The sequence below is a fragment of the Rhinatrema bivittatum genome, chromosome 14 (genome assembly GCF_901001135.1).
Source record: "Rhinatrema bivittatum chromosome 14, aRhiBiv1.1, whole genome shotgun sequence".
Taxonomy (NCBI): Eukaryota; Metazoa; Chordata; class Amphibia; order Gymnophiona; family Rhinatrematidae; genus Rhinatrema; species Rhinatrema bivittatum.
In genome coordinates, this window is record NC_042628.1 from 3,212,384 (window position 1) to 3,239,504 (window position 27,121).

The following is a 27,121-nucleotide window of genomic DNA, read 5'->3' on the forward strand; positions in this document are numbered from 1 at the left end:
AGAAAAATCTGCTTTTCTGTAACCATCCGGCTTAATATCATAGCGATATTAAGTCGGAGGCCCCAAAAATAAAAAAAATATAAAAATTTTAAATAAAAATGTAAAATCGGCCCGCAGCCCGTGGGTCAGAAGACAGACACTTAATTATGCCAGCGTCCATTTTCCGAATCCGTGAAACAAAAAGGACACAGGTTCTTTTTGGTTCTTTATGCGTGGGAGGGACGTGAATGATGATTGTGTTTGTGTGAGTGGAATGAGTGTAGTTGTTTGGGATGTGAGCATCATGGGCATGGAAATTTGGAATTTTATACTAGAGTTTGTGTAAAGCAAGAGGACTTGACAAGAGGTCCTCACAATTGAAACCGTCTTATTTTTGAAACTTAAAATCGTATTTTTGTTGCACTGTGGCTAGTATGACAATCTGTACTTTATACATTGATGGGTTACAGTCTCCAATAAAAAAGGAAGAAAATGCGTTTAACATTTAGGAAGTTGAAAACCAATATTACTTTTGTTCAGGAAACCCATTTGGATTATCAGAAACACCAGAAATTAAAATGTGAGTGGGTGGCACATGGTTTTATTTCTTGCTTTACAGGGAGACAAAGAGTAGCAACTATCTTGATTAATAAGAAGGCTCCCTTTGAAATGGAAAGGCAATTTACAGACAACAATAGGAGGCTTATAATTGTTTTAGGTACATTGTATGGTCAAAAAATAGCAGTTTGCAATCTTTACGCATCCAATCAATATTCACAAGGCTTCTTCAGTGCTACATTGGCAAAACTGGTACAATGGGATGAGTAACTATTTGTCACAGGTGGAAATGTCAAACATTTAACCTATATATAGTCTGTAAAGCTTCAAGAACACAAAGGAGAAACCAAAAGGATATTGGTGTGAGTTTGCCATGTGGAGAACGCCAGGTTTTTGGATTGTAGAGACTCAAACATCTTGACGAGGAACATTCTACAGTTTATACTTTCAAAAAAAACCAAACTGAAGACCTGGCTCTTCTCAAGAGCTTTTACTTAAAGTCCCTTTTACCCGATCCCACATTATAGTACTTAGGTCGGATGTGTTTGACTTCTTGAAGTTCCCCTTATTCCTTATCATGTAATCCATGTTTGATTTTCACGTTTGCCTTTTCGTAATTCCCCTTAATCCTCTCATGTAATTCCATGTTCAATTCAATTTTTTGTTCATTCTGTTTGCTGTAATTTCCTATTTTTGGTTCTCTGTAAACCGAAGCGATATGTACTTGTACATGATCTTCGGTATAAAAAAGTCCTAAATAAATAATTAAATATACTAGATTTTGTCAGCACACTCCTAATTTCTCTCCATTAACATCTCTCCCTCATTTCTCAGCTATATTACCCAACAATATGTTTTTGTCTTGTGTCCTTTTGTTTACTGAAACTGGATACTAATTTTATTCATTACTCATTTTTTATATCATATTTTATCAGTCTGTTTTATTTTTGTTATTTACTCTGTTTTTATTCTGTTTTATACTATATTCTGTTTGGTTTTGAATTTTCTATTATGTATGTGCATGTATGTGAACCATTTTGATCAATTTTATTTTGTAAAAGTGGTAATCAAACATTTTTAAATAAATAAATAAATGCCATTTATCTGAGATGTGTTTTTTTGCTAAGGGTTGCGATGTGTAAAATATAAGAGAAATGTTTTTCAGACCATGCAGCAGTAAGAGTTCAGACTGAACTACTTAACAAAATGCAAGGACAAAGAACTTGGAACATGACGCAGAATTATTTTAATGATCAGAAACATAGGGGTAGATTTTATCATTTTGTGCGAGCGCGTACTCTTGTTCGCACACCAGGCGCGAACTACGCGGGATTTCAATCCATTAAAATCCGGGATTGGCGCGCGCAGGGCTGCCGATTTTGGGCCGATCAGAGCGGCCTCGGAGGGAACTTTCTTTCACCCTCCCCTCACCTTCCCCTCCCTTCCCCTACCTAACCCACCTCCCCCCCCGGCCCTATCTAAACCCCCCCCTACCTTTATCGCTGGATTTACGCCTGCCGGAGGCAGACATAAATCTGCGCGCGCGCCATCATCTGACCCGGGGGCTGTTCTGGAGGGCGCGGCCACGCCCCCGGAACGCCCCCGGGCCGAAACCATGCCCGCGGCGCCGCCCCCGAAATGTCGTGTCACCCGCGCCGCGCCACGCCCCCGAAACGCCTCTCCATGCAAGCCCCGGGACACACGTAAGTCCCGGGACTTACGCGCGCCACCGAGCCTATGCAAAATAGGCTCGATGGCGCGCGGGGGGGGGGGGGTTTGGGGTAGGTTTTCAGGGGGTACGCGCGTATCCTATGTGCGTACCCCTTTGAAAATCTACCCCATACTAAATATCTGAGACGTGCATGGAAGAACATAAGAACCTAAGACTTGTCATACTGGTTCAGACCAAAGATCCATCAAACCCAGAATCCTGTTTCCACAGTGGCCAATCCAGGTCACAGGTACCTGGCAGCTTCCCAAGGGATAGAGAGATTCCAAGCTGCTTATCCCAAGGATAAGCAGTGGATTTCTGCAGCTCCACCTTAATAATTGTTTATAGACTTTTTCTCCAGGAACTTGTCCAAACCTTCTTTAAATGCAGCTACACTAATAGCTTTCACCACATCCTCTGGCAACAAATTCCAGAGCTTAATTATGCTTTGAATAAAAAAATATTTTCTCTTATCAGTTTTAAATGTATTACCCAGTAACTTCATTGTGTGTCCCCTGGTCTTTGTACTTTTTGAAAGAGTAAAAACTGATTAATGTTTACTCGTTCCATTCCACTCATTATTTTAAACACCTCTATCATATCCCCCTCTCAGCCGTCTCTTCTCCAAGCTGAAGAGTCCTAACCTTTTTAGCCTTTCCTCATAGGGAATCATTTCATCCCCTTTATCATTTTGGTTGTCCTTCTCTGTACCTTTTCTAATTCTGCTATATTTTTTTAGATGTGGTGACCAGAACTGCACACAATACTCAAGATGAGGACGCACCATGGAGCAATACAGAGGCAGTGTGATATTCTCTGCTTTATTCTCCATTCTTTTCCTAATGAAGGCTTCTTACAGTGCTTATGCCTGTGTTTACAGATAAACAGACTCGGTACTGTATAATTCTGACTGCTGGACTGCTGTATTAGACCTTACTAAGCCTGTGCCAGCACATCAAATACGTGCTGAAAGGAAAGCAACTAATTACAACTACAGGATGTGGGCCTAAGTCAGCGAGAAGTGAGGGACATCTCGCATGACATGTGCTATGGGCTATATGAGAACCAACTACAAAGGAGAGTCTTCCTACAAAGTGAGGAGATGAAAAAAGAATGGAAAGCTGGACCCGAAAGGAAGAAGGAGAACAGATATTGGGGTGCAGGTGGTCTAGGGAAAGGAAGCCAGGCCAGAGTGACGCATTTAGAAATAATCAAGGCAAAAGTAACTAGGAAAAAATGTATATAAGCCTTGTAAGATTGTGATATAGGCATGGAGGGATCTTATGCATTCTTCCTTCCAGACACACATAGTGTGATTGGCAATCATTTATTTACCATAATAAATATTTTATTATATTTTTTTAAATATCTCTGAGTTTTGTGTCTGGTATAAGGGGGCTAAAACCATACCATACTCAGTCAGGTCAGAAGCATTTATTGATATGCAAAACAAGACAGAGTATCTGGAAGGGCCTGGCAGTCACTGTCCAAGTTCCTTCAGTTTTCTGCTTGCTCATTAGCTGCTTATATAGAAAATGTTTATTTGTTTACCTGCTTCCTCTTATCTCAGCGTCATGACAGTGGATTGTTTCTTTTCATCTTAGCTCACTATTGTCCCCCCAACATTATATCTTTCCTGTTCCCACAGGCTCTCTCTCTTCTATCTGAGTTTCAGTCTTACCACAGCGCCAGTGGTTTAGATGCGTCCCTTTTGTCTGCTTGTTAGATCTCCCCACTGGCAATGTTTCTTTTTCTGGTATGGATCAGGAGCACCACAGTTGCAGTTTTGTGCGTACACATTATGGGGTAGATTTTAAAAGAGGCGTGCGTGAATCCATGTGCACGCGGTTCCTGGCATGTGCATCTGATAAAGTCGGACGGCTGCTCACATGAGCGGGTGGCGTGTGCGGGGGTGGGGGTGGGGGAATTTTTGTAAACTGAGCACGGTGTCGCAATCGAGCCTCCCCCAGTTCTTTCCCAGTCTGTTCCAATTAAGGAGCAGACTAGGAGGGAAGTTCCCTACCCCCTACCTAAACTCTCTCCCTCTTCCCCTCTCCTCTCCTCTCCTCCCCACCCCTTAAACCCTTCCTATCAACTAACGTTTTTTTTATTACTTACTGCTTCCCTGGAGCAGAATTAGTTTGTGTGCCCCGGCCAGCTGCCAGCACACACTTTCCCGGAACAGCAGCTAATTGCCGCTGCCGCGGCTGGCCTCCATCCTGCTCCAGCCCACCCCTTTTTCAGGGCTCGGCACTTGTGCGCGTATCGGGCTTTACGTGCGTGGCTGGGCCCTTTTGAAAATGCGCGCAGTGTGCGCCTGGCTCAGCCACGCACGTAAAGCCCAATTTTTGTGCACGTGGGCCTTTTAAAATCCGGCCTATTGTCTGCTAGAGCTGTCTCTTGCTCTGCAGATATACACTAATAATCCTCAGCACTCTGCTTTCTTGGCTGCTGCTGCACACTGAGCAGATTTCAACGGATTATCGACGATGACACCTGGATCCTTTTCCTGAGTGGGGACTCCTACTGTTGGACCGTGCATTGGATTATTGGATGCCTAATGAGTCTACTGAAGTGGGTTCTCTAATTTGTTGGCAATTTTTCGGTTCAGGATGCTGGCCCAGGAGCCCTTGGTTTGACTCCGCATCGCACTTCTTATGTTCTGAATGTATTTTTGATTTGGTAAGGATTGCAGTCTTCATTACTTGATCCTCCCTTCGATCTGGCAGTAAGTTGGGGGAAGAGCCTTTCCTTGGGGAATTCCCTAGCGCTGTCTGCACGCAGTACCACAGATGTTCAAGGATGTAAAAGGGCTGTAGGATCAGCAAGGAGAGTAAGCGCGTGCCGCCCCCTTTCACATGGATATCAATGTCCTGTTCTTTCCATGTTTTATTAGATTTATTCCTTGTATGGTTTAATGTTTTGGGATATAAATACAAAGACTGATGCCCTTTATGGATTATGTTACTGATGTAAACCTCTTTGAAGCGGTATAAAACGGAACGAAACAGAGGCGAGCCAGGGGCAGGCGAGGAACGCCGGAGCCTCCTCCGGACGGACAGCGGCGGACCGGAAGTCACGAGACGCTCTAGGGCAGGGGCGCAGCACTCGATAGCAGACGGCGCCGCACTTCCGGTGCTGCCATGGGTAGCCTTGGTGACGTCACCGACAGCCGGTACTGTGCGCGAGCGGCTGCCGGGGCCTGAGCGGGCGGGGAGCTGAAGTGGGACCGGGGCCTGAGGCGGGAAGCGGAGCCGGGTGCGAGGGGAGCAAGGCGCCTGTCCCCCGGGCCCCGCCATGGCCGGCCAGGCCCCGGAGCGCAGCTGTGTGCTCTGCTGCCAGGAGCTGAGGGTGTTCGCCCTGGGCAAGTGCGAGCATCCCATCTGCTACCGCTGCTCCACCAAGATGCGCGTCCTGTGCGAGCAGCGCTACTGCGCCGTGTGCCGGGAGGAGCTGGACAAGGTGAGCTCCGCCGGGGCGGGAGGAGGGGGGGCGCCGCCTGGGTATGTGCAAAGGAGGCAATGACCGATGCACGGGCGATGCCGGGAGGAGCTGGACAAGGTGAGCTCCGCCGGGGCGGGAGGAGGGGGCGCCGCCTGGCTATGTGCAAAGGAGGCAATGACCGATGCACGGGCGATGCCGGGAGGAGCTGGACAAGGTGAGCTGCCCGGGGGCGGGAGGAGGGGGCGCCGCCTGGGTATGTGCAAAGGAGGCAATGGGCGATGCCGGGAGGAGCTGGACAAGGTGAGCTCCGCCGGGGCGGGAGGAGGGGGGGGGCGCCGCCTGGGTATGTGCAAAGGAGGCAATGACCGATGCACGGGCGATGCCGGGAGGAGCTGGACAAGGTGAGCTGCCCGGGGGCGCCGCCTGGCTATGTGCAAAGGAGGCAATGACCGATGCACGGGCGATGCCGGGAGGAGCTGGACAAGGTGAGCTCCGCCGGGGCGGGAGGAGGGGGGGGCGCCGCCTGGGTATGTGCAAAGGAGGCAATGACCGATGCACGGGCTATGCCGGGAGGAGCTGGACAAGGTGAGCTCCGCCGGGGCGGGAGGAGGGGGCGCCGCCTGGCTATGTGCAAAGGAGGCAATGACCGATGCACGGGCGATGCCGGGAGGAGCTGGACAAGGTGAGCTGCCCGGGGGCGCCGCCTGGCTATGTGCAAAGGAGGCAATGACCGATGCACGGGCGATGCCGGGAGGAGCTGGACAAGGTGAGCTCCGCCGGGGCGGGAGGAGGGGGGGCGCCGCCTGGGTATGTGCAAAGGAGGCAATGGGCGATGCCGGGAGGAGCTGGACAAGGTGAGCTCCGCCGGGGCGGGAGGAGGGGGGGGCGCCGCCTGGGTATGTGCAAAGGAGGCAATGACCGATGCACGGGCGATGCCGGGAGGAGCTGGACAAGGTGAGCTCCGCCGGGGCGGGAGGAGGGGGGGGGCGCCGCCTGGGTATGTGCAAAGGAGGCAATGACCGATGCACGGGCGAGGCCGGGAGGAGCTGGACAAGGTGAGCTCCGCCGGGGCGGGAGGAGGGGGCGCCGCCTGGGTATGTGCAAAGGAGGCAATGACCGATGCACGGGCGATGCCGGGAGGAGCTGGACAAGGTGAGCTCCGCCGGGGCGGGAGGAGGAGGGGGGGCGCCGCCTGGGTATGTGCAAAGGAGGCAATGACCGATGCACGGGCGATGCCGGGAGGAGCTGGACAAGGTGAGCTCCGCCGGGGCGGGAGGAGGGGGGGGGCGCCGCCTGGGTATGTGCAAAGGAGGCAATGACCGATGCACGGCGATGCCGGGAGCTCGGGGCAGTGAGAGCGCAGGGTGGCTGGAGAGAAGGAAGAAGGGCCCCTCTGCATTTCATGCTCCCGCTGGCCATCGTGAGGGAGTTGGATATTGCTCTGCCCACCTTCACATCAACGTCTGGACCACTAATTTGAAAAAGAAGGGCTTTTGCCCTGACAATCGCAGGCGTTCACACGCTGATGGGTATCCGTGCAGATTTCTGCCTTGCTCCTATCTAGGGCCACCAGAGCTCGTTACTGCGTGCATTATGTCCTTATGTGTGGAGTGCGTGCATTTAATGCACAGATCTAATTAGTACAGGCAGCCTTCATTACATCCAGAGCTTCTGCTGGTATTTGCCGCCTGCGCCAAAAAATCCACGCAGAAAAATCAGCGTGGATCTTGATACATCGGCCCCTTTCTGACTTACACTGTCACATTTCTTTTTCTGTTCCTTTCTCTCTCCAGTGCTGACTTTGCACATGTCAGGCTTTAACAGTTGTAGATCAAGGGCCTTTAAGAACTCAGATGAAAGTTGCCAAGATATAGAGGGAGAGATTTTGTCCATCCCAGGGTGTTCCTGTATTTGTAGACCTGCTTTTCAATGCGTGATTATGAATTGGAAATGAGGTTTATAGACTAGGCTAGTGATTCATGGTTGGCTGTTCAGTTCTAGATGCACTATCACAGTTTCTGATGCTCTCAGTATACAAAATCCTGCCCAATTTCATGTGCCCAGAATTCTCTGGAAGAAGTTATGCACAAATATTACTAGAAAAGAGCAACCTTTGAAAGACAAATAGCTTTGGGAGTGAATTATCCTATTTTACTCACTTTGACTGCAGAACTGTCAGATTGCCCATTTCAAGTGACATACCTTAAAATTAATCTATTTAGTTTTGTTTATTTAAACAAGAGATTTAATTTTCCAGGGTCCAGTTTGTGTGGCAGGATATTAACTTTCAAACATATACAGGTTCTCAAAATACATGTGTTGTCATAAGTAGAAGGTAGAACAGAAATGTAGTAGTTATAGCAGTCCAGGCACAAGATTGATCATTCATAGAAATGTGACGGCAGAAAAAGACCATACGGCCTGTCTCGTCTGCTCATCCACACAACTGCTCAGCTTCACAGTTCCTGTCACTCCATCTGAGAGCTCCCTCTGCTTGTTCTATGCTTTCTTGATTCAGAAACTGTTCTTGTCTCCACCACCTCCACTGGGAGGCCGTTCCATGCATCCACCACCCTCTCTGTAAATAAATATTTCCTTAGATTACTGCTGAGTCTATTCCCTTTTAACCTTATCCCATTCAAGTCTCCTTTCTGTCAAGAGGCCCCCCACCTGTGCATCAATACTTCTGAGGTATTTGAATGTCTGTATTATATCTTCCTTTCCTCTAGGACAGGGGTCAGGAACCTTTTTGGCTGAGAGAGCCATAAATGCCACATATTTTAAAATGTAATTCCATGAGAGCCATACAATATGTTTAAAACTAAATACAAGTAAATGTGTGCATTTTATGTAAGATCACACTTTTAAAGTACAATAAGTCTCTGAAAATATTACACCAGGCCTTAAGACACCAATACATCTCCTATTAGGAAAACGGACCAAGTCAGGCTGCTATAGAGTCCTACACAGAAACTACACGCCAGCAGAAAACCTCACCTGAATCACGTGCTGTCCCTCACCTAACATAGAATAAAGAGACCAAAACGCATAACAAGAAGCATGCAGACAAAAACTGAATTGGAAACTGCAACAAGCCAGAGTCTCTGTATGCAGTGTAACAAAGGAAAAAAGAAACATCACACATCCTTATAAAACAAATCAAGAAATATAAAATCATCAGCAGTAAAACTGTACTAACAAAAAGAACATATTTCGAAACAGCTGATGAGTGGAATATCCAATAATTAAAAACTCATATAAAACATTTCCAGATACCAACAAAATATTTCAAAATAGCAGACACAAAGATCCAGTAATGAAAAATAATAAGGATACAAAAATTTTTTTGCTCTGCATACCTGGGAACGTTTGATATCCAGGTGTCCTGAGATTGTTCTGAATTAGCAGGAGGTGGGGTGGTTTGCTTGGAACTTTCTCCTCTCTGTCACATACCAGCGCTCTCTCTCACACTGGCTCTCAATGACACACCTATACACACATGCTCTCAGTCACTCACATATACAAATGTTTTTTCTCTCTCACTTATATAGGCTCTTAATTACACTTACACACATGCTGTCTATCTTTTCACGCTTACACACACACAGGCTTTCAATCACATAAATACATGCTGTCTTTTTCTCTCACACACAGACTCTCATTCACATGCTTACAAACATGTCCTCTCTTTCTCTCATTTACACACAGGCTCTCAATCACATACTCACATGCTCCCTCACCTAAATCAGCTCTCAATCACACACAGACACACATGGTCTCTCTCTCTCATTTAAACACAGGCTCTCAATCACATACTCACATGCTCCCTCACCTAAATCAGCTCTCAATCACACACAGACACACATGGTCTCTCTCTCTCATTTAAACACAGGCTCTCAATCACATACTCACATGCTCCATCACCTAAACCAGCTGTCAATCAGACACAGACACACATGATCTCTCTTACTTATACACACAGGCTCTTAATCATACATACACATGATCTCTCTCACACACAAAGGATCTCAATCATACACACATACTCTTTCAAACAAACAGGTTTTCAATTACAAACTTACACATACAGGTTCCCAATGGTAAACTTACATTCATGCTCTCTCTCTCACAGGCAGGATCTCAATCACAGACATACTCTCTTTCACATATACAGGCTCTCAATCATTCACATACATGCAATCTCTCACTCACACACACAGGATCTCAAACACACATGCTTGCTCGCTCATTCACTCTCTCCCCCTCCCCCCCCCGGGAACTCGCGGCAGCAGCAGCCACCTCCCAACGCTAACCTCCTTCATTTTCAGCCCTCGCGGAGGCGAAGGCGGAGTCCCATCGGCCGCGGTTGAAGATTTTCATTTTCCTCCGAGCCGCGCTGCAGTCTTCTTCCCGCGCAGGCACCAGATGCTCTCCACTTCCTCTTCCGGGCCGCGGGAAGAAGAGAGCACCGGCGTGCTCTCTTCTTCCCGCGGCCCGGAAGAGGAAGTGGAGAGCATCGGGTGCCTGCGCGGGAAGACCCGCGCAGGCACCCGATGACTCCAGCGCTGGCACCCGGCTGACACCCGATGACTCCCGCGCAGGCACCCGGATGACTCCAGTCGGCGTGCTCTCTTCTCCTCCCCCCCGCGGCCCGGAAGAGGAAGTGGTGAGCATCGGGTGCCTGCGCGGAAGAAGAGACCACGCTAGTGTGGTCTCTTCTTCCCGCGCAGGCACCCGATGCTCTCCACTTCCTCTTCCGGGCCGCGGGGGGGGGGGGGGGGGAGGAGAAGAGAGCACGCCGGTGCCGCTGACTCCAGCTGTCCTGCCGCGTTCCGCCCGGGCTGACAGCATTTTAAGCCCGGGCGGCGGAGGACCGGGGAGCAGCTGGGTCAGCGGGGAACCGCGAAGTATGGCGACACGTGTCTGCGAGCCAGATGCAGCCCTCAAAAGAGCCATATCTGGCTCGCGAGCCATGGGTTCCCGACCCCTGCTCTAGGATGTACATGTTAAGATCTTCGTCTATCCCCTTAGGCTGTATAATGAAGATCCCTGACCATTTTAGTAGCCACCCCCTGGATTCAGTTTATATCCTTTTGAAGAAGAGGTCTCCAGAACTGTACACAGTATTCCAAATGAGGTCTCACGAGGGACTTATACAGGGATAATATCACCTACTTTTTTCTGCTGACCTTTCCTCTTTCTATGCACCCAAGCATCTTTTTTGCTTTTTCCATCTCTGTAGCCACCTGTTTGGCCACCTGGATCAATCACACTAGATCCCACTCTTTTGACTTGTGTGTAGAAGAATTTCGCCCCCTATTCTGTACCTATCCTTTGGGTTTTTGTAGTCCAAATGAATGACCCTGCATGTTTAGCATTATATCTTAGCTGCCAGACTCTATCTTAGCTGCCAGACTCTAGACTGTTCCTGAAGAACATAAGAAATTAAGAACATAAGAAATTGCTAGATGGGTCAGACCAAGTCCAGGCTACAAGTACCTGGCTGGCCACCCAGCTGCAGACTGTGGTATCTGCAAAGAGACAACATTTTCTGATTATCCTTTTGCAGTATCCCTTATCAAAGATCTAATTCATCTCAGCAGTATATGGGTATTCTGAATCGGTTCATCAACATTAATTACAAGGTAATTAGTGTGCTTTGAAGAGTTATAACCTGTGGTTTTCATTTCATTATCCTATATATTATACTTCTTATTTAACCTCACTCAGTACATATTGCTCAGTCTGTTAGCATAGTTTGGAGTTTTGACAGTGATGTTATCAGCATATTGGAGTTTTATGTTAGTTCATAACTTGGCTTTTTAGAAATGCTTTTCAGTTCTTTTTTGTAATGCTTTCTATCTGTTATTGGCGTAGAGACTCTGGAAGCGCGTTCCATAGTTTAGGGCGCGCTATGGAAAACATTCTGTCTCTTATTTGTGTTAGATGTGTGTTCCGTATTGTGGGCACCTTTAGAAGACCTTTGTTTTGTGATCTTAGGGCTCTCTGTGGGATGTATGGTTGAAGAGGCACTCCCTTTAAACGTGGGTTAATGTTGTTGTTGTTGTTGTTGTTGTTGATATTAAATGAATTCTGGATTGTACTGGGAGCCAGTGCAGAGCTATCAGTTGAAGGGGTAATGTGGTCAAATTTCCTTCTTCCTAGTAAGAGTCTAGCGGAGGCATTTTGTAATAGCTGTAGTGGTTTTAGTAGTCCTGATGGTAAGCCTAGTAACAGGGAGTTGCAGGGTAGCACTAGGCTCTCTAGAGTCAACTGCGTCAAATGCTGTAGAAAAGTCAAGAAATATCAATAGGATTTCTTGACCACACTCATGCATAATCGTAGTTCATTAGTTATGCTCGTCAGTACTGTCATCTTACTAAAATGTGGTCTAAAGCCTGATTAGAAAAGCTCCAGACCATTTGTGGTCAGCAGGGGGTTGGCTAGTTTTTTCCAGTGAGATTCAAGATTGGGCTGACAGAATCACACCCAGTGCCATGAACTTGAAGTTGCTTTTGCTTTAGTAAACCAGGAGTTGGATTTCACTCTTAGTTTTTTCTATTGAGTTTCATCAAGTCAGAGATCGCCTGCACCAAGAACGGGATTAGGCAGACAGGACAGACCTTACATGTTCTGTTTTTGGGATCCCCATTTATTTATCATTCTTATATTCTGTGAATTAGTGTGGCTTCCCATGCTATGTAGCAAATGAGGGCGTGCAGTCATTTAAAGTTACAATGCAGACTTTGGAAAAGTCCCAAGTAGGCACCATAGCAAGGCTAAGAAATGAGATTGCTGTGTGTCCTGTAGTATTATGGAAGTGAAGATTCCTCGAGCCTCAGAAAGCAAAACTTGACCCCTCTTTCCTGTCATTTCTGAAGTTCCTCTTTAGTTCTTTGTTTTTTTTTCTCAGCTTCATCTGCAGACTTGGTTAACGTCTCAGGTAAATACCGTGTAGTAATTAAATTATCTCACTGGTAACATATTCGGAAGAAGACGTGTCGTCATGCCAAGGAAAATTAGACCATGTATCGGCTTGGATTGTGTTCCAGAACACCCAAGCATATCAGAATGTGACAAGACATGGCGCACTATTGCAGTTATTTCTTTTTTAATTTTTGGGTTTGTACTTTGATTAGTGAGTTTTTATTTTATCAAAAGGCAATAAATAAGTTTGAGAAAAAAATCTGTGTTGCTACCACTTTAAAACTGAGCCTTTTGCCTTGTAGCATAGAACTAATTTTCTGCTTAGCAGGAGCTGAATGAGTATTCTGCAGAGCACGGAAACTTGCAAGAATTTCACGAGCCGAAGAACTGTTGCTTCCTGTTATAACCAAGAGAAAAGAACCCGCTTTATAAAGCTATCAATGATGCTTTTTGTTTTCATTTAGGTTGTCTTTGTGAAGAAATTGTCATCTTTTTCTACAATTGCAACACATCATTTGCAATGCGAAAAGAAATATGGCATCTATTTTACTGATGAAACCGTATATTCCCTGTATAGGTATGTGTGTGTCACCTCTCTGGGATTCAAATGCAAGGTCTTGAAGTTTAATAATGAATACAGAATAGTTCCTCATTTCGTCAAGACTAATGTAAGGGCAGCTTGGCCATTAGCGCTCGGTATGTTGCACCCTCCAGTCCTCTGGGAGAGGTCTGAATAAAGAGGCAGTGGTTTGACTAAGAGAAGTATTTCTCAGTCCAGACTGAATCCTCACTTGTGGCATGAGAAATTAGTTTTATATCTGCTAATGCTGTACACAATATAAGAAGAACACACGGATTTCACAAGCTGGCCAGTGGATTTCCAGTTGAGCTTTCTTCATGTGAAATGTGCATACAAATGTTTATTACTGTAACCCAGTGTCGGTCTCATGCAAGATCCTCTGAATTTAGAGTTTTTAGCCGAAGGTCCACATAGAACATTTAAAACTGAGAAGGTCAGGTCGTCCTTAACATTACTGAGCAAGGGGGATATCTGGCTCTTTCAGGGATTGAAATTGCTAGAAGGTAGGGAGCAAGATTATAAGGGTAAGGCAGAAGATGGTATCCTTGTCAGGAATAATCGTGGAAGATTTCTCGGAAGTTAGCAACCCTGCATCTGGGGGTGTCCCTCGCTTCTTCCTTCCTCCCGTTCTCTCTTCCCTGCTCCCCCCAGTTCTCTTCCTTTGTCTTCTCCTTCAGCATCTCCACCGGCCTTTAGCTGCCAGCATGCACCGGCAGTCCTTCTGTAGCCAACAATGCCAGGACTGCATGGCACCTTGGGATGTACCATGGGCAGCTCCTCTCTCACTCTTCCCACACCCCCCCCAGCTCAGGCATCTTTGGCTGCTGGGATCTTGGAACCCCTTCCTCCAGAACAATGACCTCTGCAAGCTGTAGTTTAGGGACCCCTGCCTTACAGTAATTGTCCAGGCTGAATCCTAACAACGTGTTTAGAAAGCTGCTGAGACAGATGCTTTCCGAGATCCAGAGTCTCCCTCTGACAGCTGTTTTCCTACTTTAGGCGGCTGCTGCAGCATCAGTGCTCCCTGTGTCCAGATGTGCAAGCCTTTCGCTCCTTCCTGGATTTGGAACAGCACATGAGGAAACAACACGAGCTCTTCTGCTGTAAGCTTTGTGTGAAGCACCTGAAGGTAAGCAGTGGTGACAGAAAGCTGGTGCAAGGAATAAGCAAATTACAACGTGAGATGCTTTCATGTGTATTAACCACCGTATAAATGGAATGCGCTGCTAAGGACTTCTGTTTTTCTTTTTTACCTGAAGCCTGTGAGATATTAGTGACTTGCTAGTACCCTTGTACAAGGGGTTTGATAACCAATTTCTTCATGACTGAGAGTTTTGTAAGTTTGGAAGTGACAGTTCAGAACTCCAGTGCCTAATGTTAGCATTGTTGAGGCTTTGGCCATGGCTCCAAGCATTTTATCATGCACATTTAGCATTTTGCATAATTTACTTAGTTTCTCTCTCTCTCTCTTTTTTTCTTTAAGAACTTTACATATGAACGTAAGTGGTATTCTCGCAAGGACCTTGCTCGGCATCGAATACATGGCGACCCTGATGATACCTCACACCGTGGGCATCCACTGTGCAAATTCTGTGATGAACGGTATCTGGACAATGATGAACTGCTGAAACACCTGCGAAAAGATCACTACTTCTGCCACTTCTGTGATTCTGATGGCGCCCAGGAATACTACAGGTCTGTTACGCCCTGCTTGGCAGGCACAGCTTCCTTATTGAGCCTGCAGGGATGGGAATTCAGTGGGACTTGAGCCATTCACATCCTACCTTCTACCCCCTTTTGACCGACATGTAGATAATGCTTTATTTAAACTTGCATAGTGATTAGAGAAGCAGGCTACGAACCACAGTTCAAATCCACTGTCGCTCCTTGTGACCTTGGGCAAGTCACTTTACCCTCTGTTGCCTCAGTTACAAACATAGGGGCCGATACAGTACAGTGGGCTCCGGAGCGCACTGTTAACCCGCGATTGGACGCGCTAGCTTTACCCCTTATTCAGTAAGGGGTAATAGCGCGTCAAAAACGCGCATCCAACCCCCCCCCCCCCCCCGAACCTAATAGCGCCCGCAACATGCAGATGCCCTATTAGCTATTCCCGCGCGATTCGATAAGTAAAATGTGCAGCCAAGCCGCACATTTTACTTTCAGAAATTAGCGCCTATCCAAAGGTAGGCGTTAATTTCTGCCGGGGAAGTGCACAGAAAAGCAGTAAAATCTGCTTTTCTGTGCACCCTCCAACTTAATATCATGGCGATATTAAGTCGGAGGTCCCAAAAGTTAAAAAAAAAATAAATTTTGAAATCGGCCCACGGCTCGCAGGTTGAAAACTGGACGCTCAATTTTGCCGGCATTCGGTTTCCGAACCCGTGGCTGTCAGCGGGCTCGAGAACAGGCGTCAGCTCTCAAACCTGCTGACGGCCGTCGCTGCTGTCCAAAAAGAGGCGCTAGGGACGCACTAGTGTCCCTGGCGCCTCTTTTTACCGCCGGCCCTAATTTAAATATTTTAGTTTACTGAATCGCGCGCACAGGGGAGTGGGTGCTCACCTGCTCTCCCGTGAATTTTACTGTATCGGCCTTTTAGATTGGGAAGCCCGCTGGGGCCAGGGAAACCCTCCAGTACCTGAACATAATCCACTTTGAAGTGCCAAAAAATAGTCTATAAATGAAATAAACAGCTGCCTGCTGGCGTCAGCCTGTGGAGCTTATCGCTATGCTCTATGAATTGTACCTCTCGGTGCAGTAAATGTGATACAATAGTCTCAGAGATTGCTGCAAGTGGAGAAATCCAAACTTCAATCAAGTATCGTTATTTCTCACAAAAAACCCCACCAAACTATAGGTTAGCAGAAATGATAATGTTAGTAGGACACTTGGCGGGATTACGCCTCCTCTGTATTTACACTGCATCATTGTTTTATACCCAGTGATCAGAAACCCATGAAATTCCCAGCTAGTGTTTCTGCATAGGTAGAATTAGCTGACATTATCTCAGTCAGTAAACAATGTTGAAATTCACTCCGTAAATTAGATCACTCAGCACATCACGCAGTGTGCCAGCGTGCGACGTTTGCTCACTTCTAGCATCTGCGTTCTGTGCATTCTCCCTGCCTGAACGTTGCGGAAAATAAGCAGGCAGACGTCCTAAGCTACATAAGTGCAGACAGAGTAAAGAGATGCTCTGCTGCACCTGGCAGAACCACACCCCAAACAGAGCGCACAGGAAGTACTTGTGGGGGGTTTTCTGTTTCATGGCCAGAGCAAGGATTACATGTGAGTGAAAAGGATTCTGAAAATCCACATCTCAAAACCTTTAATTTCTCTGTGAAAGTCCCAGATTGCAAACCATTGCTTCGGCCTGGGATTTCTTTTATAAATGAGCTTCGCAGAGATTCTGCTTTGCTGTTAAATGTTTGAAATAAGTGAGGCTGTCCTTTTCCAGTGATTACGATTACCTGCGGGAGCACTTTCGTGAAACTCACTTCCTGTGTGAAGAGGGTCAGTGCAGTGATGAGCAGTTCACGCACGCTTTTCGAACAGAGATAGATTACAAAGCGCACAAGACCTCCTTCCACAGCAAGAACCGGGCTGAGGCCAGGCAGAACCGACAGATCGACCTTCAGTTTAACTACACCCTCCGCCATCAGCGAAGGAATGAGGGTGAGCAGTACTGACGCCTTGTTCCTGTCTTGCTCGATGTGCTCCGTACTCATAATTAGTGTCGCTTAGCCTGAAAAGCTTTAGGGGACTCCATATGCCCCTAGTCTGGAATAACTTGCCTGAGGAAATTAGGGTACAGTCAGGCTTACTTTGTGTTAGGAAATTGCTGAAAACACACTTCTTCTCTATGGTATTTCCTGTTCATACCCCAGATCAGACCAGACAAGTGGGTTTTGCATCCCTACCAGCAGATGCAGGCAGAGAATAAAACCTTTTCAGGCACTGCTACATAACCTCAAGTGCCACCTGCAGTCCCTCAGTATTTCTCTGTCTCCAGCAGATGGTAGAGGTGCAGACCTGCAGTCCCTCAGTATTTCTCTGACTCCAGCAGATGGTAGAGGTGCGAGCAGGGGTTATTTCTAGGCCTGACCGCGCCGGCATGCGACTCCTGCGCGGCACCTTTTGTCGTAGCTGTGGTTTGAGTCGGGCTTGCCTCAATTCGGCCACGTTTTGCCTCAATTGTGCCCCAAGGAGGGTGGGGGGCGGCAGAAATGAGAAGGCAGCTGGGCCGGTTCTGGAAGCCCCGGGGAGGATCAGAGGAGCTGAAGCTCCGTTGGCCATTTCAGGTCCTCAGGACTCCCTTGGAAGTTTAATGCAGAGAGCCTGTTTGTGCTGGGTGCAGAAGGCCCATGATAAGCGGTCGGGAACAGTGGCTGAGGCAGGAGTGGCCTATGTGGCCGATGCTCTGTACGACATGATCCGGTCTTCCGCTAGAAGTATGGTCTAAGGCATAACTGTCAGATCTCTTCTTCAAAGGGAAGCTGCTCGTTGGGGAGGACCTGGAGCAGCTCATGACGCAGTTGGGAGAGTCCAAAGGTAATAAATTACCAGAGGACAGGAAGGCCCCTAAGAAGTCATTTCCGCCGCACGCTCGCTTTTGGGAAGTTAGGAGATTTTGTGGGGGCAAATGTTCTGGCAGGCAGCAGTCCTTTTGGAGCCAGCGCAGACCCCAGAGGGACGGTGCCTCTCAAAGGGGTGGCAGAAACAAGGAGGGGCAATGAAGGTGGGTTGATCTGCTCCTCTCCGGTGGCCATTGGAGGACAGTTGTCCCTTTTTTCTTTTTTTTTTTTTTTTTTTTTTTTTACCAGGAGTGGACCAAAATCACATCAGACCGGTGGGTCCTGGAGGTGGTGAGAGACAGCTATGCCTTAGAATTTTCTCGTCCGCTCAGGGACAACTTTGAGGTCTCCTGCTGCATCTCCCACAGCTAGTGGGAGGTGGTGCGGGATACTCTGGATTGATTACAGCTCCTGTGCGCCATTGCACCGCTGCCTCCTCAAGAGGTGGCACGGTCGGTATTCCGTGTACTTTGTCGTTCCAAAGAAGGAAGGCTCTTTTCGCCTCATTCCAGATCTGCAGAAGGTCAATGCTGCCCTCCAGGTGCCACGATTTTGGATGGAGTCATTGTGCACCGTCATAGCGGTGGTGCAGAAAGGGGAGTTTCTGGCAGCATTGGACTTGACAGAGGCTTATCTTCATATCCCCATTCGGGCCGACCACTGGAGGTTTCTGAGATTTGTGGTCCTGGCATAGCATTTCCAGTTCCAGGCTCTATCCTTTGGATTGGCGACAGAATTGCGCACATTCACGAAGGTGATGGTGATGGTGGCAGCGGCTCTCAAGAAGGAAGGTATCCTGGCAATACCCATACCTGGACGATTGGTCGATCGGGGCGAAGTCAGAAGTGAAGGGTGTTCACGCAGTCCAGGGCTGGGTGACTAACCTAGCACAGTCAGCTGATGCCGGCCCAGTCATTGGAATATCTGGGGCACGCTTTGATATTCGGTTCGGGAAAGTGTTTCTGACTACAGAGAGGATAGTCAAGTTACAAGATCAGATCCAGAGGCTATTGGGTCTGGGATTACTTGCAGGTTCTGGGTTCCATGGCGTCTACGCTGGAGTTAGTGCCATGGGCGTGTGCTCATATGCGTCCTCTGCAGGGGGGTGCTGCTACCCTGTTAGGACCCGCTTATGGAGGAATTTCAGCTTCCTTTATCGTTGCCGCAGGATGCCAGGTCCAGTCTCTCATGGTGGCTGTCTTGATCCAATCTGGAGAAAAGAATGGATCTGGAAGTGCCTGACTGAGTGGTGGTGACCACAGATGCCAGCCTCTCTGGATGGTGGGGCGGTTTGTTGGGGAAGTCAACCCAGGGTCGGTGGTCGCCAGAAGAGGCGACATGGTCCATCAGTTGTCTGGTGACCAGGGCAGTGCACAAGGCCTTACTGGCGTTTTCTTTCAGTCGTTCGAGGCAAGTCAATGTGAGTGTTTTCGGACAACATGATGACAGTGGCATACATCAATCGCCAGAGTCATCTGGTAGGGTGGGAGGCGCAAGAGCTGTTTGTTTGGGTGGAAAAGCATCTGGAGAGGATAGCAGCTTCCCATGTCGCAAGGGTGGATGATGTGCAGGCGGACTTTTTCAGCAGACAATACCTGGATCCCGGAGAGTGGGAGTTATCGGTGGAAGCTTTTGCCTTCTGGCGAGGTAGGGCAGATCGGCGGAGGACCTCATGGTGACTCCAGGCAATGCGAAGGTGGTTCTGTTCTTCAGTCACAGAAAGGAGGTTGGTTCGGAGGACATTGACATTCTAATTCAGCCGTGGCTATCGCGTCAGCTTCTGTACATCTTCCCGCCATGGCCTCTTGTAGGTTGAGTTCTGTGCCGAATCAAGCTTCAGCCAGGCAGGGTGATTCTGGTAGCACCCAAGTGGTTGTGCTGGGGTTTATGGACCTTCTGCGGCTAGCCTGACCCATCTGGCAGGGCTGTTGCGTCAGGGACCCGTATTTTCAGACCGGAAGGATCGCTTCTATCCAGCGACTTGGTTTTGAGAGGCGTCAACTCCATCTGAAGGATAATTCGGAGCCGGTGATTGCAACTGCTTCAGGTCCGAAGACCTTCCACGTCAGTGGCGTATGTCCGAGTGTGGGGAGTGAAGAGTGTTTGAGTTATGGTGTTTGCACAACAAGGTACATCTGATGAAGATGGACATTCTGCATATTCTAGCTTTTTTGCAGAAGGGTCTGGCTTATAATTCCTTTCAGGTTCAGTTGGCAGCCTTGAGATCCCTTCGAGGTAGGATTCGTGTCTCATCTGCATGTAATTCGTTTCCTCAAAGGGACGAAGCATCTGTGTCCTCTGGTGCAGAGAATTTGTCCGGCCTGGAACCTTAATTTAGTGCTTCGGGTGCTCTGTGGTCTGCCTTTCGAATCTATGTGGAGGGTGGTGTTGAAGAATTTAACCCTGAAGGCTATTTCTCTGGTGGCTCTCTGTTCGGCCAGATGAATACCTGAACTACGGGCGTTATCATGTAGGGATCCTTTCCTGCGTTTTTCAGAGGATGGAGTTTCTTTTCATACGGTTCCTTCCTTTTTGCCTAAGGTGGTGTCCTCTTTTCACCTTAGCCAGGGTGCAGTCCACCTCATGAGCGAGTGTCAGCTGCTTTCTCTGCAGGAGATTTGTCGAATGGCGACGTCTTCTCTTCACACTTTTACCAGACGTTACCGCTTGGATGTGCGAGCGCCAGAAGAGACTACTTTTGGGGAAAGTGTGTTGCGCGCAGGTCTTTCAAATTCCCACCCAGAATAGAGGGGCTTGGGTACATCCCACTTGTCTGGACTGATCCAGGGTATGAACAGGAAAGGAAAATTGGTTCTTACCTGCTGTTCCTGGAATTCAGGAAGGCTCGTTCCCTTGGTTTTTCGAAAGATCTTCCCCACTTCTGGGTGCTGACAATGCTGTATTTGCAAAGATTGTATATATGTTAAACAGTTAGGGTTGGGAGTTTTCATTGCTGATGTTGGGGTTCCAGGTTTGTAGGGGGCTCCAACTTTGATTCTCTGCTTGCCCCAGATGGGAACTCATTTGGGTTTTGGGGCATAGACAGCTTGGGTACAGGTCAATACTGAGGGACTGCAGGTGGCGCACTCAGTTATGTAGCAGTGGTTCAAAGTTTTCCTTCTCTGCCTCCATCTGCTGTTAGGGATGCAAAACCCACTTCTCTGGACTGATCTGTGGTATTCCAGGAATGAAAATTAGCAAGTAAGAACCAATTTTCCTATACTAGAAAGCTGCTTCTCCTTGTTGTGGACTCTGCATTGGTTTTCTGTTGCTAATGTTGTACGTTGTATGAATTTTTCTGTTGTATTTATTTGTTTTATATTGCTGATATTGATTTTCTTTGTCGTGTTGTAACAGTGTATGAGCTGATGTAATCTGCTGAGGATTGTAGAATATAAATTTTAATAAATAAATATGCATCACAAAATGTGTAAAATCTCCTAGAGTAAAATGGAGTGAAAACTTAAAATCGTGCTGTTAGAAGATAACATTTGAAGCTTTCCTTCGAGATAGCACTGTGTGCGTTGAATATGGTCTTGTGTTGCAGGAGTGGTAAGTAGGGAGGACTTTGAAGAGGTGGACAGATACAGCAGACAGTTGCGAGCAGGCAGGGGAGGACCTCGAGGGCAGCAGAACAGGAGAGGAAGCTGGCGGTACAAGAGGTGCGTGAGAGGCGCTCTGTGCCATAGGAGCTGCCTTTGAAACATTTGAATGAATTATTGTGTACACAGGGACAACCCACTAAGACTGCTGTACTGTTTCCAAGCTTGCATATACCTCCCGCTTTCTAGAGCCCCTCATCCCCCTTGGGATCTCAAGCGCCACTGTTGCCCTAACAATGTACATATCACATGAATTTAGAACCTGTAGGACAGTATTTCTCAAATCAAGTCCAGGGCACACCTACATTAACAAAAATGTTATGTGGCAAACCAGACTGTACGGAGATAGAGATGTGGGTAGTGCAGTTAGTGTAGCTGGGTTTAAAAAAGGATTGGAGGAGAAGTCCATTACCTGCTATTAAGGTCACTTAGAGAATTGCCACTGCCATTAGCAATGGTTACATGGAATAGACTTAGTTTTTGGGTACTTGCCAGGTTCTTATGGCCTGGATTGGCCACTGTTGGAAACAGGATGCTGGGCTTGATGGACCCTTGGTCTGACCCAGTATGGTATGATCTTATAGAGGGAAGTGAACAAAAGGAAAAAACAGCCAAAAAAAAAAAGCCCCCCACTGCCAACCAACAATGGATATAAATTTAAGGAAAAACTTTTTCATTGGGTTTGAAAAATGTTGATTGGATCCTAACTTTTCACCTCTGCTGGTGCACCCGGTCCCTTCTCTGTTATATATTGTGCATTAAGTCACTGAACAGTCTTGCTTACGATTTGTTTGACCTTTCCTAGATATTCAGGTGGCCTAACATGGCGAGCCCGCCACTTTGCCCTGTACTCCGGGTCCTGCTAACGCTGCGGATCTTTTGGGTTTGCAGGACGTGTGCAGTGCGTGGCAGCATTGTGCTGCTGGCTCTGCCCCGCTGCTAGTAACGGGGATTGCTGAGGAGTGCGGGAGTGCGTGTGACTGGAGAGGGGAGGATGAGAGGGAGTAGTGGGGGCTGTTGAAGAGTTTGAGGGTGGGGTTTTTTGGTTTGGGTTTTTTTCATATTCCTGAACAGAAATTTCTTCCACTGGGTCCTGAGAAGAAAACCACTGCATTATCTATTGGAAACCAGCTGTGTTTGAATTTTAAAGACTTTAGATTGGAAGTTTTACAGATTTCTTGGCAAGAATTGGGGGAGTCTTTGCCTTTCATGCCAGTGAGAGCTGCTGAATGAGGAACCTTGCAGCGCACAGAGAAGCAGTCGGATGCGCCTTCAGCTCTCTCAGCACAGACTTATTTTTCTTTCCACAGGGAGGAGGAAGACAGAGAGATTGCAGCCGCAGTGAGGGCTTCTGTGGCAGCGAGGCGACAAGAAGAGAAGAAGCAGGAGGATGGGAAAGAGGCTGAGGAAGGAAGCGCAAACAAGAAAGGGTCCAAAGCCCCTCAGGAATCTGCAGGTTTGCTCTTTGCTTTGCAGTTGCCGTAGGAAAGTTTGAGATTGGGACCTGGCCATACTGATGGCTTGGTGGGTGAGAGGGCAGATTTAATTCTGATCCTGAGTAGACTGGGCTGGCTTATTGTATTCAGGGTTGGTTTTCTTGTGAATAAAGATCTTATCACATTGGCTGCTGAGTTTGTATTTCATTGCTTTCTCGTTAAAAGCTGCTAAGGAAGTGGTGAAGCCAGCAGCTAATACTGGGCCTCTGAGCCAGGAGGACTTTCCAGCGTTTGGATCCACGGTGGCTGCACCTCTTCCAAGGTACGTGACACACCTGCTGCTGCTGCTGCTCGTGTGACGTGCACATTGTACAAGACCAGCTTCTGCTATTCACTACAAGAACACATTTTCACAGCAGGGAAGTTTAGCTTATGAAATCCTTTAATAGTACCTCTTAGATGTATTGCAGCTGCCTCCGCAGTACTGTGCTGCTGGCTCAGGAGATCTGAGTCGGATCAGAGAATTTGCCTTACCTTCGGGCTTGCTGGGAATGCGGAGAGCAGTAACTCTACTGGCCAGATTTGAGATGCACTCGTCCCATGCCTGGGACTAGTCAGGAGGCATTTTAAAATAAATAGGGGCCCAAAGGATCAGGAGAGAATTGCCAGGTTCCTCTGCCTGCCCCACCAAAAAAATAGCCATTGCTAATTAACATTTATATATTTGTTTTGTGTTATATATATATATATATATATATATATATACTGTCATTCCAAGATAAGATCACAACGGTTTACAAAGTCATCCTTCGGCTTCTGGGTCAATACCAGCAGCAAATACAGAATCTAGGTCATGTTCATGTACAATCTTGTTTCTTACAAAAGTAGATACCTATTCTTGTTATACACATCAGCATCAAGTGTACGTTAATTAAGGAGGATTGCAACCTGTAATTATTTCATTATCCCACATGCTATACGCGGTATGATGTCTTTTTATGCTTTATATTGCTCATTACTGCTGAAATTACAAGTATTACCTAAGGATCTGACAGTGACGGTGGCGTTGTCTGCTTATTGAATGACTAGGATACCATACAAATAAATGCAGCAAGTGGTTTACCAGCAAAGCCACTGGAAAGAGTGCTCAGAATTATCACTGCAGTATGCAGTTCATTATCAGTCACTTGGCACAGTGCTGGTGCAAGTTTTCCGAAAATTAAACTTTGGAGTTGATGCTGAATAATTTTCCTCCTCAGAGTTGATTTAGGGCAGTGGTAGGAATTTGTGAGTGCTGGGGTCAGATCAAGGTCCACTGAGCCCAGCATCCTATTCCAACCATGGAATACCAGCTTGCCCCATTATTAATCCTGATTATATATCTTTATTTCTTTCAGTTCTGTTAAGTCGGCACCTGCTAAGTTGAAGGATGAGGACTTCCCAAGCCTGTCCATTGCAATACCCACAGTCTCCACAGGGCTCTCGCTGTCTTACGCGTCTGCACAAAAATCCTCAGCCTTCCAAGAGGAGGACTTCCCAGCTCTTGTGTCAAAAGTTAAGCCCAACAAAACAGTATCAACCATTACGTCGGCATGGGCCAACGGATCCTCCAAAAATATGGTCAGAACCAACACCAGTTCAAATCGCCCAATGAAAAAATCCAGTTCTGTGAGCAGCAAAGTGAGCCACAAAAGCAACAAGGCACCAATCTCATCAGAGGAGAATGACGAAGAAGGGAAAAGCACCCTAGAGGTTAGGAATACACCCACTATGTTTGACATCTCTTCCCTGCTGACCGCTTCCTCAACACAGACAGTTGCTAAGGTGGGTAAGAAAAAGAGGATGGGAGCAGAAAAGCAAAGTTGCTCATCCTCTCCACGGACTCCAGAGGCAGCGGCCAGCTCCTCTCACAAAGAGAATGTGGGAGAGGCTGAGCGCACACCCACCCCACCATCTGTCTCTATTCTAAGCGACAAATCCAATACAGTTGCCAATGGACACCTTGAGAAAAGCGATACCAACAAGACCAGCAAATCCAAGGAACCTCCTGGCCTGAAGAAGCCAGTGGTGGAACACCAATGTCCCTTAACCGATGAGGACTTCCCAGCGCTTGGAAACCAAACCATGTCAAGAATGCCACCCCCAGGTAAAAGCTGTGAAGCACAGTAAGGTAGTAACCTAGCAGATGATGCAGATGTCCTCAATACAAGGATATATGCCAGCTATAAAGTCTGACTGCTTATGGGATATCATGTCTTATCCAAGATCTTTTTTGTTGTTTTGCTTAATCTGGGCAGATCGCTTCCTTCCCATGTCAAACCGCAACGCCTTGTAATAATCTAAACGGTTACTAATACTAATGCAATTGTTGCTTGAATATCTGGTCTTCCAGATTCCATATATAGCTCCATGAGTGCCTGGGTTTACACTAGGACTTCTAGTTATTACTGTGCTTGCAGCCTGCCAGACAGACCTGGATCCATGAGTATCTGCGTTTACACTAGGACTTCTAGGTATTGCCAGACAGACCTGGATCCATGAGTGTCTGCGTTTACACTAGGACTTCTAGGTATTGCCAGACAGACCTGGATCCATGAGTGTCTGCGTTTACACTAGGACCTCTAGTTATTACTGTGCTTGCAGCCTGCCAGACAGACCTGGATCCATGAGTGTCTGCGTTTACACTAGGACTTCTAGGTATTGCCAGACAGACCTGGATCCATGAGTGTCTGCGTTTACACTAGGACTTCTAGGTATTGCCAGACAGACCTGGATCCATGAGTGTCTGCGTTTACACTAGGACCTCTAGTTATTACTGTGCTTGCAGCCTGCCAGACAGACCTGGATCCATGAGTGTCTGCGTTTACACTAGGACTTCTAGTTATTGCCAGACAGACCTGGATCCATGAGTGTCTGCGTTTACACTAGGACTTCTAGGTATTGCCAGACAGACCTGGATCCACGAGTGCCTGGGTTTACACTAGGACTTCTAGTTATTACTGTGCTTGCAGCCTGCCAGACAGACCTGGATCCACGAGTGTCTACATTTACACTAGGACTTCTAGGTATTGCCAGACAGACCTGGATCCATGAGTGTCTGCGTTTACACTAGGACTTCTAGGTATTGCCAGACAGACCTGGATCCATGAGTGTCTGCGTTTACACTAGGACCTCTAGTTATTACTGTGCTTGCAGCCTGCCAGACAGACCTGGATCCATGAGTGTCTGCGTTTACACTAGGACTTCTAGTTATTGCCAGACAGACCTGGATCCATGAGTGTCTGCGTTTACACTAGGACTTCTAGGTATTGCCAGACAGACCTGGATCCATGAGTGTCTGCGTTTACACTAGGACTTCTAGGTATTGCCAGACAGACCTGGATCCACGAGTGTCTGCGTTTACACTAGGACTTCTAGTTATTGCCAGACAGACCTGGATCCATGAGTGTCTGCGTTTACACTAGGACTTCTAGTTATTGCCAGACAGACCTGGATCCATAAGTGTCTGCGTTTACACTAGGACTTCTAGTTATTGCTGTGCTTGCAGCCTGCCAGACAGACCTGGATCCACGAGTGTCTGCGTTTACACTAGGACTTCTAGTTATTGGCAGACAGACCTGGATCCACGAGTGTCTGCGTTTACACTAGGACTTCTAGTTATTGCCAGACAGACCTGGATCCATGAGTGTCTGCGTTTACACTAGGACTTCTAGTTATTGCTGTGCTTGCAGCCTGCCAGACAGACCTGGATCCACGAGTGTCTGCGTTTACACTAGGACTTCTAGTTATTGCCAGACAGACCTGGATCCATGAGTGTCTGCGTTTACACTAGGACTTCTAGTTATTGCTGTGCTTGCAGCCTGCCAGACAGACCTGGATCCACGAGTGTCTGCGTTTACACTAGGACTTCTAGTTATTGGCAGACAGACCTGGATCCACGAGTGTCTGCGTTTACACTAGGACTTCTAGTTATTGCCAGACAGACCTGGATCCATGAGTGTCTGCGTTTACACTAGGACTTCTAGTTATTGCTGTGCTTGCAGCCTGCCAGACAGACCTGGATCCACGAGTGTCTGCGTTTACACTAGGACTTCTAGTTATTGGCAGACAGACCTGGATCCATGAGTGTCTGCGTTTACACTAGGACTTCTAGTTATTGCCAGACAGACCTGGATCCATGAGTGTCTGTGTTTACACTAGGACTTCTAGTTATTGCTGTGCTTGCAGCCTGCCAGACAGACCTGGATCCATGAGTGTCTGCGTTTACACTAGGACTTCTAGGTATTGCCAGACAGACCTGGATCCATGAG

The 27,121-nt window shown here is 47.4% G+C and overlaps 1 protein-coding gene across 1 annotated transcript in view; it reads left to right on the forward strand.

The window, feature by feature from the left end:
• The first annotated feature begins 5,356 nt into the window (after positions 1-5,356).
• The window catches only part of ZNF598 (zinc finger protein 598), a 31,484-nt gene continuing 9,719 nt past the window's right edge, over positions 5,357-27,121 (forward strand). Inside the window, exons 1-9 of the mRNA XM_029576596.1 lie at positions 5,357-5,710; positions 13,084-13,196; positions 14,199-14,328; positions 14,683-14,894; positions 16,657-16,874; positions 21,321-21,435; positions 22,686-22,831; positions 23,037-23,133; positions 24,209-24,957. Of these exons, the coding sequence (XP_029432456.1) occupies positions 5,546-5,710; positions 13,084-13,196; positions 14,199-14,328; positions 14,683-14,894; positions 16,657-16,874; positions 21,321-21,435; positions 22,686-22,831; positions 23,037-23,133; positions 24,209-24,957 (1,945 nt within the window). The 5' untranslated portion in view covers positions 5,357-5,545. The remainder of the gene's footprint in view (positions 5,711-13,083; positions 13,197-14,198; positions 14,329-14,682; positions 14,895-16,656; positions 16,875-21,320; positions 21,436-22,685; positions 22,832-23,036; positions 23,134-24,208; positions 24,958-27,121) is intronic.